General features: G+C 34.7%; 1 protein-coding gene and 1 long non-coding RNA gene across 2 annotated transcripts; both read left to right on the top strand.

Moving 5' to 3' along the window:
• Window positions 1-374: 374 nt before the first annotated feature.
• On the top strand, window positions 375-5,026 carry LOC147803327 (uncharacterized). The gene is made up of 2 exons (XR_015429038.1): window positions 375-893; window positions 4,514-5,026. It is a non-coding gene; the product is annotated as an uncharacterized LOC147803327 (long non-coding RNA).
• A 195-nt stretch (window positions 5,027-5,221) lies between these two features.
• Window positions 5,222-5,923, top strand: LOC147803326 (uncharacterized). The gene has a single exon (XM_087150498.1). It carries the CDS (start codon window positions 5,222-5,224, stop codon window positions 5,921-5,923), a length of 702 nt encoding a protein of 233 aa, XP_087006624.1.
• The last annotated feature ends 5,956 nt before the right edge of the window (window positions 5,924-11,879 follow it).

Genomic DNA, 11,879 nt, shown 5'->3' with positions numbered 1-11,879 from the left:
AGGGGCGTAGCCCACTAGTTAGAGATTTTACTAGGCTACGAGTAAAATTTTGATACATCATGCATAATCACGTAAGTCAAAAAGAGAAAATCAAAATATAAGGACTTATATTAAGCAAAATAATATGTATATAAATCTTAATCTAAAGAAGATTTTTTTAAAGCAATATTTATAAATTATTTTATAACCGTTGCTAAACAGCCAACCCAATTTTGGGTTTACGGCTACTAATGTTCAACTCAGTTGCCTTGTCATTTTGAACCCAATCCAGAAGACAAGGGAACTCCTGGATCAATCAAGCACTGGGCGAAATTTGCCTGAGTGGAGGTCTATTTGAAGGAACTAACCCGCATTTGCATTACATGGAGAGTGTTAAGTGACGCCAGAGGGCGTATGTGCCAGGGAGAAATTTGTAGTGTTAGTAAAAGTAGTAGATGCATGTAACTGCAGCGATGAACCATCGCCACATCTCTCAATAAAATTGTTTTGTTTGTAACCAGTCGCCTAGAATTACTTATAACCTCTTCATACAGTCCAAGATATCGACGACCTCACAGTTTGGTCGTAACAGCCGGAGTGCTAATCTAGCAGAATTAATCGTGAATTAATTCAACATGGCGACTGCTACAAAGGCTACTACGTCGCTCGAGTCTAGCGTCGTTCTAACAAGGAAACGAGCAAGCATCAAAGGTCAAATAACTAGGCTTTCGAACGTGCTTACCGATGAAACCCCAAATCAAAAATCCCTTGAAATCAAACTCAATTCATTGAGGGGTCTAAAAACGAAGATCGATGATCTTCGAAACGATTGCTACAGTATCTTATCCGATACAGATTTAGCAGACTTTGAAATTTCCCTAACGGAAATGGAGGACAACGTAGAAGCAATTGAGGTAAGCTTCTTAGACTTAATTATTCCACAAACTTCAAATTTGAGTTCAAATTCTGTTTTGAATGAACCGAATACTAATGCAAACATTAAACTACCTCAAATTACTTTACCCCAGTTTTCGGGTAAATACACTGACTGGCTTACCTTCAAAGCTCAGTTTACTACCTTAATTGATGAAAACAATCAATTAAGTGACTCTCAAAAACTGTATTATTTACAGTCATCATTAACTGGTACTGCAAAACAATTACAGAATGTAGATGACTCCTATTCTTCCTTGTTTAACGCATTAAAAAACAGATATGAAAACAAACGACTGATAGTAAACAGTCATATAACTGAGTTATTAAATTTAAGTAAAATTAAATTTGAATCTTGTAAGGATTTAAGAAACTTAATTGATAATTTACTTAATCAATTAAGAGCATTAAAGCAACTTGGATTAGAACAAAATAAATTATCTGAGACACTAATAATGAACATTGTTTTGCAACGCCTTGACGATGAATCAAGAAAGGCTTTCGAAATGTCTTTAAATTGTAACGAATTACCCACCTGGGAATTTTTTACTGAATTTGTATTAAAACGTATTCAAGCTCTTGAAAATGTTCAAAAATGTATTTCCGTTTCAAAACCGAAACAAGAAGTAACCCCCAAACATAAAAGTTTCGTTTTGCAAAATGATAAACATTTCTCTTGTTCTATGTGTCATCAAAACCATTTAATATATAGGTGTAAAAAATTCATTGACTTATCTGCTCAAGCGCGATTGAATAGTGTAAGAAAATTGCATCTGTGTTTTAATTGTTTGGGTAAACACATGTTATCTCAATGTAAAAAATTAGAGTTTAAATGTAAACATTGCTCTAGAAATCATCATTCGACACTTCATGGGGCTAATTTCTTAAAACCCGAAGTTGAAAACAAAAATAATCAAATATTAGAATCCAATTGCTCTAATTTAACTGAGATTATTCCAAATCAAGCAAATATTGAGATGCGTAATATGAGTGGAGGGGAATCGAAAACTGTCACTTCCTCCTTCGCCCTTTCTCACAGCTGGCAGAAGGCGCCGCCAAGCAGTTGTAATGTCTATGATACTTACTCAAATGTTTTGCTTTCAACTGCTTTAATTTATGTGCGAGGAATAAATGAATGTTTTTATCCCTTTTTATGTATTCTCGATAGTGGTTCTGAAATAAGCGCTATTACTGCTGATGCAGCAAAATTATTGTGTTTAAAGAAGAATACATTAAACTAATTAATAACTGGAATTAATGGGGCTAGTTTGAATGTAAATAAATCGATCTCTGCTCTTGTTTCTAATAAAAATAGAGACTTTACGAAAGAGATAAAAATGCTGATAGTGCCTAAAATTACTGAATTAACCCCTGCTAAACCGCTTGATGTTTCTAAAATTAATTTTCCTCAAAATTTGACTTATGCAAATCCTAACTTTTTTAAGCCTCAACGTGCTCAAATCTTGCTTGGCGGAGATATTTTTTACGAACTATTACGAACCGAGCAAATAAAATTGGAAAATAGTTCAGTCATTTTACAGAACTCTGTACTCGGCTGGATTGTGACGGGAAGATTGGGCACTAAAGATAATTGTAAGGAATACAAATGTCACTTATTATCACAAGATCACACTTTAACTGATTTGCAAAAATTTTGGGACCTTGAGTCTCTAGGAATAAAGGATGAACCCAAATGCTTAGAGGGGGATGAAGCACTATCCAAATTTAATGAAACAATTAGTTATAATAATAAAAGATATGAAATCACTCTTCCTTGGAAAAGAGATTGGAGGGAATTGAACGATAATCTTACCGTCGCAACTAAGCGATTTAAAGGTCTTTTAAATCGTATGACTTCAAATGAAAATTTGTATATTCAATATAGTGAAATATTGCAAGATTACTTAGAAAAGGGAATTATTGAGAAGGTTCCATCCGCTTCAGATACTGTTGATAAACCTGTGTTTTATTTACCCCATCACCCAGTTTTCCGGAAGGACAGTGTTTATACCAAGTGTCGCATTGTTTTTGATGCTAGTTCTTGTGATGTTGGTGAGCTTTCACTTAACGATTGTCTCTGGACGGGAACGAACCTTAATCCGAATGTATTTCATCTTATAACCTTTTTCCGAATGAATAAATTTGCTATTTTAGCGGACATTGAACGTGCGTTTTTGCAAATAGCATTGAACGAAAATGATAAGGACGCATTAAGGTTCCTTTTCACTCTAGACGATACCACTAAGTCTGAAAATACTCAATTGCAGGTATTCAGATTCAACAGGCTTCCATTTGGAGTCAATGCAAGCCCTTTTTTGCTTTCAGCGACTATCAAGCACCATAATGATAAGTTCAAGAAAATATATCCAACAACTTCAAATATTCTTGATACTTGCTTTTATGTCGACGACATTGTAGCTGGTGCAGATAACTTGTCTGAAGCCTTCAAAATTTCTAGGGAAGCTGACATTATCATGAAGGATGCTAGCATGCACCTTCGTAAATGGGTTTCAAACGACGAGTCACTGAAACAAATGTGGGAGGAACAAGGATTCAGTACTCTTCCTCCATCCTCATCAGAAAGCCCAAACGAGTTACACAAAGTTCTTGGGATGTCCTGGGATACAAAACTGGATATTTTAACTATGGAAGTTAAGGGACTACTGGAATTTCTTGACTTGAGAAAAAATACAAAACGATTTGTGTTGCAAGCAGCAGGTAGAATATTCGATCCCGTAGGACTAGTAACACCTTACACCATCAGATTAAAGATTCTTCTCCAAGAATTATGGTTGCGTAAGATCTCATGGGACGACGAGCTTCCTTCAGATATTCAAGAAACTTGGAAGCAGTGGTGTATCGAAATTCCTGAATTGGCTAACTTGCAAATACCCAGAAATGTATTTCAAATTTCTGATCACTCAGTCTTTGTGTTAGAATTGCATGCATTTGCAGACGCTAGTCCAAAGGCTTACGGTGCTGCCATATACTTAAGAATTAAAACAGAAAATCAAGTAACTGTAAACTTAGTGGCTTCCAAGAGCCGTGTTGCACCCCTTAAGAGAATTTCTCTTCCTAGGTTAGAATTGATAACCGCATTGCTTGCTTCACGACTTGCACGTGAAGTAAAGAAGGTATTAGATCGGAAGGGAATATCTTCTATTTATTATTGGACAGACTCTCAGATTACATTGTATTGGATAAAAGGTTCCGTATTTAAGTGGAAACCCTTTGTAGCAAACAGGGTTAAGGAAATTCAATCTCTCACTGACCGAGAATCTTGGAATCACTGTGCTGGGTGCGACAATCCAGCAGACTTGGTAACTAGAGGCATTAGTTGCAAATCTCTCATCGAAAATGTCACCTGGTGGACCGGACCAGATTTCTTAAAGGAATTAGTAATTCCTAAGTGTGATGAGACTCTGAACGTTCCAGAAACTGACCTACCGTGTGAAGAACTGAAAAAGTGCTCTGCTCCTGATCCTAATGACATTCCATCTGTTTCTCTAATCACCACCAATGATAGATCCTTCTTTGAACAAATTCTTAACCTTTCTAACAGTTTTGTTAAACTAATTCGAATTTTATCCTTTATTTTTAGATTTATTCATAATTGTCGTAATCCAATATCTAGAAATAAGGGGTTCTTAACCATTGGAGAGAACAAAGATGCAGAAAATTGGCTTCTGCTTTCATTGCAGTCAGGTGAGTTCCAAGAGGAATTTAAAAGGCTCAAACAAGGTGAACCAGTTTCATCTAGGAGTAAGTTATCTTGTTTAAATGTATTCTTGGATCAAAACTCTCTAATTCGTGTTGGTGGCAGACTTAGAAACTCTGATTTATTGAATAATAGTAAATTTCCCATTGTACTGCCTAGCAAGCATAAATTAACTGATGTAATTTTGAGTCATTATCATTTGAAGTATTTTCATTTAGGTGCACAAGCACTTTTGTTTCAAGTGCGACAGAAATTCTGGCCGCTTAACGGCAGAAATAATTGTCGTAAAATTGTTCATTCTTGTGTGATTTGCTTTAAAAATAAGCCTGTAAGTGTTCAACAAATAATGGCCGATCTACCAAGGGAACGTGTCACTCCTAATTTTGTCTTTAATGTGACAGGGGTTGATGGCCCTTTCTAGTAAAATTTAAAAATCAGCGTAAAGGAGTGTTAAATAAGATTTACGTAGCTGTTTTTATTTGCTTATGCACAAAAGCTATACATCTTGATTTTGTTTCAGACTTAACCACTCAAGGATTTATAGCTTGTTTGAAACGTTTCTTTGGTAGACGAGGCAAATGTTCGAAAATCATGTCAGACAATGGAAAGACATTTGTTGGAGCAAATGTTGAGATTAAAAAACTTTTGAAGCTTGTCACTTCCCGCGATGAAAACTTGTCTAACTTTCTCTCAAACGAGAATATTGTATGGGAATTTATACCCCCAAAATCACCTAATTTTGGGGGCCTTTGGGAAGCTGGGGTGAAGGCTTTCAAATTTCATTTCAAACGAGTAATAGGTAGCCAAAAATTGACGCTTGAAGAATTTGTAACTATTTTAGCTGAAATAGAAGGAGTATTGAACTCCCGGCCCCTCATTCCATTGTCGGCAAACTTTGATGATTTTCGGACATTAAGTCCAGGTCACTTCATAATTGGGAGACCAATAAATGGCCTTCAAGAACCTCTACTTAATGATATCAAGGAAACTCATTTGTCCAAATGGCAAAGGGTAACTAAATTTAGTCAACAAATTTGGCAATTGTGGAAGAAAGATTACTTAAATAATTTGCAGGGTCGAACCAAATGGAAATTTAGTAAGGACGATGTAAAACAAGGTACTCTTGTTTTAATGAAAAATGAGCAACTTCCTGCCACACAGTGGTCAGTTGGAAGAATAGTGGAATTATTTCAAAGTAGGGATGGAAAAATAAGAATTGTAAATGTACGTATGCCTAATGGTAAAACTTTCAAGAGAAATGTCAGAGACATTTGTATATTACCTCTTGAATGAAAGAAGAAAAAAAATTTGTTTTTCTTATGCATATGTTTTTGAAAAGAAACTATTTGAGTGAATTAATTTTGTTTATAATTATATATGTATATTAATCAGCACATGTTATCCTACTGTATTTGTTCACAAATTGTGTGTAATCTTAGCAAAATTTAGTTGTTCATTATTTTTTATGATTGTTAGTTATATTGTTTATTGAAATTATGTAATTGAATTTCAATCGGGGGGGAATGTTAAGTGACGCCAGAGGGCGTATGTGCCAGGGAGAAATTTGTAGTGTTAGTAAAAGTAGTAGATGCATGTAACTGCAGCGATGAACCATCGCCACATCTCTCAATAAAATTGTTTTGTTTGTAACCAGTCGCCTAGAATTACTTATAACCTCTTCATACAGTCCAAGATATCGACGACCTCACAGAGAGGAAAACCGCGAAAACGTCCCACAGTTAGCCTGACTGCAAGGAGTACTTAAACTATTAACACTCAGCATACTGCAGTGATAGCACCATCTGTTGAGGAATAAGAGAAGCATTTTTGCCATCATTGGGTAAAATTTTTGTAACACAGAAACCGCAACTTTAAAATTTGCCTTCCAATGTTAGCATAATGTGAGAAATCAGACAATGATACTAAGGTTAGCAAAATGTTATCTTACATTAGAAAGATGCAATATAATACAGAACGTGCTACCGAATCCTATATTCTAATATTAGAGCTAATATTATATGGAACTAAATAGTTGTAGTTCATTGACGTCGCACTAGAGCTACATAATGGGCTATTGGTGACGGTCTGAGAAACATCTCAGAGGATGATTCGAAGACATATTATCATAATTTTAATCCTCTGCATAGGGAATGGCATTCCCGCTTCGGTAGCCCAACGGCCTGCACGCGAAGTAGAGCACTTTAAGGTAGAGCAGTTTAACGGAGACCAATACCGCACTCCCTCGGTCTGTACGCAGAATGATCCAATTGGTCACCCACCCGCACTCTGACGGCAGCCAGTGACTTCGGTGATCTGCTGTGAACCAAACGATCAGTCTCCACTGCGGGACTGAGATTAAATAATTTTCAATCTAACAACGAACTTTTAAAAGTATCACCTATTTCATTATTTTTCATCCAGTGCCACTTCTTTGTGAAAGTCTATTCCATATTATTAATAAACAAACATTAATTTATGAAGGAAAAAATGCATTGAATATTACACACAATATCATTTTTAGCCAATGCAAGAAAGTAAATTCTGTTCGCGAAAAAACTGAAACAGGAAAAAAAATTTCAACTGTAAAGTTGTAACTCCTTCACGATTGCTTTTACATCGCCATTCGCTCTATTGTTCGTGGTCGGCAGCTAGAATAAATCGTTTCATCTGCTTAAGGTATTTATAATTTTTAGGAAGCTTTATAAATTTCAATGATAATTACATAAAACTTTAAAGTAGGTAGCGTTTTTCCAGTAGTTAAAAACCAGCTAGAAAAGTAATATAAAGCACGATTTGTAAGAGAGGATGATGTTGTAAAGACATTCTGTGTACTTCATAATCTTGACCGCTTAATCAAAGCTCAATTAATTTAACTATCATATATCTAATAAAGTCAGTAAATACAGTCAAACCCCACTACAGTAATCCTTCAAGGGACCGAAAATTCTGCTCACTATAACCGTGAGTTCCGTACTGCAAACAGTTTTAACTAGTTTTTCCGAACTGCACCCATTTATGACACATTATTTAAATAAATGACCCATTAAAAGAAATACAAAAAAGTTTTAAAAAAAACAATATGTAGTCCCAAAAAATGTGTTAACTTTTATTTTTTTATTGCTCGCCGTCTTGCGTACAAAAATTTTAGGGATGGCCTTTATTTACGGATTGGGAGCTGAGATAGAAGAAGCAAACAAGAAAAATGCTTATGGATACATTCTAGTAAACAGATGATTTAAAAAATCTGTAGATGTATTTTATATAAAAATTTCAAAATTACCAAAAAATAAAGGAAAAAAATCAGTAGAAGAGGGAAAAAAGTTCATAATATGCAATTTCCTCTCCTCTTTTGATTCACTATATCCACAAAAAATGATATTATATGTGTATAGCAAGGCTCGGGAGCGAACATTTCGTTCACTATATCCGGGAGTTCCCCGATAAACCATGTTCACTATAATGGGGTTTAACTGTATTATTAATTGCGATCATTGACTTCTCTGCTAAAAGTATTGTCTAACTATAAATAATAAATACTGTAATTAATTCAGAATATGCTTGTAAAACGTTTGCTTAGTTATTCGACTGTGACAGAATTTTTATGCAACAATGTAAAAGATAAAAAATTAATTGTCCATTAACAAACTTGCCATGCTGAAACAATTAAAAATTTATAATCTGAAACTTTTAGCTCAATTAAAACCATTACACTGTTTGAAGTTTGATACAAACTGTACTGTTACCGTATTAAAATTTTATGTTTAAAATATTGTAAAACAATGAATTACATCTATCTATCTTATTATATAAAAGGCTAATACGTACGTATGTATCAATAAAACCAATGATATTTCTTTTCTCCCGCTATCAACAGTTTTAATTTTTAATTGATTGGATTCGGCGCGCAAGAGCACGTAGTGAGCATCATATGGCTAATCCATGTTATATAAAACGCTAACACGTTTGAATTGATAGGCTTCGGCGCGCAAGAGCACGTAGTGAGCATCATATGTCTATCTATCTCCGATTGTCACCGAGAAAAAAACAGTTGGTTGGTTATGAGTACTGAAATAGTTCCTTTTCATTGGCAGAAATGAGAAGTGTTATACTATTGCTATTTTATTTTGAATTATTTTGAATTGAGCGCTTTACTATTCCACGTTTTGCTATATTATTAGTTATGAGTTGAATGCAGTTTTAATATTTCATATTTATTTTATTTAGAATTTTCTACAGTGAAAAGTTTTCGGAACTTCAGTGTTCAAAAAAGTATACAAAGGCTAGACGTTAAGAACGTATCCAATGAGCGAGTAAAGCGAGCATCGGATTGCGAAGCAATCCGAAATGAGCTGCGAAAGCAGTTCCGGGGGTTGGCGAGCACAAGCGAGCAGGGGGCGAAGCCTCCTAGTATTATATAAAACGCTAATACGTATGTATCCATAAACCCGATGATGTTTCTTTTCTCGCGGTAGTAACAGTTTTCATTTTTAATTGATAGGCTTCGGCGCGCAAGAGCACGTAGTGAGCATCATATGGCTAATCTATATTATATAAAACGCTAATACGTTTTAATTGATAGGCTTCTTCGCGCAAGAGCACGTAGTGAGTATATGTCTAATCGGGTGAATTCTCAGCGAATTATCAAAAAAATTCTCACAAAATTATCTTCATCGAAGCCGATGCTTTACATCCGGCGTTCAGTACTATTTCATATTGTTTTACAACACAGGGTTTTAGCCCTCTGGAGGGAAAGACTTTAAAACAAAACTTACTACAGTTACTTTTCTCAACAACTAAAATTTAGAATAGTGTGATTAAGAAAAATATGTGAACTGTTTGCAATTTCAAATTAATATTGAAATGCACAGGTTTAGAATTTTCTACAGTGAAAAGTTTTCGGAACTTCAGTGTTCAAAAAAGTATACAAAAGCTAGACGTTAAGAACGTATCCAATGAGCGATCAAAGCGAGCATCGGATTGCGAAGCAATCCGAAATGAACTGCGAAAGCAGTTCCGGGGGTTGGCGAGAGCTAGCGAGCAGGGGGGGCGAAGCCTCCTAGTTTTCGTATAAATTTCTTGACTATATATCGATATGTGTGTTTTTGATGCATCATCATTTATTTGTAAATGATTAAAAAATAAACGACAATACAATCTATTTAAAATGTTGTTACGGTGAATGAAGAGCAAAGCTGGAAAAAAATACGAAAATTTCCTGTTGCTTTCATATAAGCTTGTGCGATATATTAAAATTAAAAGTGTGGGGGAGAGTAGATATCGACAATGTCAATCTTCATCTGTGAAAAGGTACCCCATCATAGAATCGAGTTAACATGTCTTATATACTAGTGAATGGGAATTATATTTTGCGGTAGCTGATACGCTGCACTACATAAGCATTGAATTTGATATATTTTCGAATCAGAATACGCCTGAATGTTCACTCCAACTAAAAAGTAGAGCTGAAAATTTAAATTTTCAGTTGGTAGCCTGACTGACTATAATCTCTTAGCAGATACTTTTTCCTTAAACCTAATGAGTTAGTGAACAATATCAATAGATTCAAAAATATGCCATTTAAGACACTTAAAAACAACATTTTACAAAATTTTTCTTAGTTTGAGTAAAATATCTATTTTTTTTTAAAAAAAATTCTTATTAGAAATAATCTAAGGCTATAAAAATTAATTTAAACAATAAAAATAATAAAAATTAAGTTAAGCATACAGATTTTTAAAGAACGTTGTGTAAAAATATTTGGGAGGGGCAAAATATACATGAATATACTAACTGTAAAAAAATCTGTTACTGTTAAGGAATTCTCCTTCTACATGATTTTTTCAACCATAAATTGATGGAATTTGAACTCCTTGAGTATCAGTCAAAAGCAGAGACAAAAAATTCCTTTAAATCTTTCATTAATTGAGAGATGGAACAAATTTTTTTAAAAAATCCATACTTTTAACAATTCATAGTTGTAGACCGTCGCTTTTCATCACTAAAATACCATAGATCAATTTCAGACCCAACTCTGTTGGGCTGAAGTTCAATTTATAGAATTCCTACCTTTTTAAATCATGAAGGTTAAATTTTCCTCCAAACGACAGACCACTAATTTTGGAATCTAACTCGAAATCACGTCGCTACGATGACAATATCAATTATTTTTCGGTAGTTCCTCAGTAAAAAACATTTTACGATAAAAAAAATATTAAGCTGATTTCTGACTTCAAAACGATTAATTTGAACTTATACTCACTTATCTCAAACGTAATAATACGTTAGTCTAAGAAAAATCATCATTTGTACTTCAACTAAAAAAAAAGGTGCGACCAAATCAAGTATAAGCTTACTTTTGATCTAGAAATAAAAAGCTTGAATTTTCCCCCTAAACATTAACTTGGTCTAAGGTCTTACGAATTTTCCCCCTAAAGCTTGCATTTTCCCCCTAAACATTAACTTGGTCTTGGTCTTACGAATAGTTCACAAGTTCTTTCGTGTCACGGTACTATTCGACGTCTACATCGAATTGTTCTTGCTTCCTCTAGTTGGATCTTATTTTTTCTTCCCATGAGAGCTGCAACGCCAAAAACGTCTAAATCCCATACTTTTGGCAACTCCATATTTTGCAAACTTAATCCGACTAAGTTAACCTTTTTCTTTTTTCTTCCTAGACCTAAGATTGTCCAACCTAGTAAGGTTTCTATGGCTGAAACTCCCTATCTTAACACTTCTATTTTTCCAGTCAGAATTCTTCCAAGTACATCAGCTCCTAGAAGAACTCTTATAGGGGGCGTATCTTTTCCAACATCTGTTATGTTTATTCCTCGAGAAGCTAGATCAGCAAGTAAACTTCTATCCTGTATCCTTGGTAGCTCTGAGCAAATCTTTGCTTGGTCAAGAAGCGATAGTCAAGTCGTATATTTGCGATTTAAACTTTCAACAGTTACCATACATCTCTTATGCTCTGAAGCAGGAGAAGTTCCTCCGCCAAACAGTCCTTGAGAAAATATTTCGCTTCCAGAGGGAGAAAGTCTAAGTTCTTCAGCCAAACTCTTTTCAATATAGGAACGTTGTGATCCATCATCCATTAGTGCTCGAACACAGACTTCCTTGTCTCTGTTTCGTAGTCTGATCGTAATTGTTTTGAGATATATTTCACGTTCAGAAGGACGATTCGTAAACAATATTTCTGTTGATTTCTGTTCATCACCTGCTATTTTGTCCTTAGATAAAGAATTAATTCCTT

This window comes from Parasteatoda tepidariorum, chromosome 9 (genome assembly GCF_982258835.1).
Source record: "Parasteatoda tepidariorum strain Cologne lab strain chromosome 9, Ptep-v5.0, whole genome shotgun sequence".
Lineage (NCBI taxonomy): Eukaryota > Metazoa > Arthropoda > Arachnida > Araneae > Theridiidae > Parasteatoda > Parasteatoda tepidariorum.
Note: the sequence above shows the minus strand (reverse complement) of the source record. Positions and strands in the feature narration are given on the sequence as shown.

Bases quoted from the DNA above. Each gene is read 5' to 3' on its own strand.
- LOC147803326 (XM_087150498.1), top strand. From the start codon at position 5,222: ATGTCAGACAATGGAAAGACATTTGTTGGAGCAAATGTTGAGATTAAA.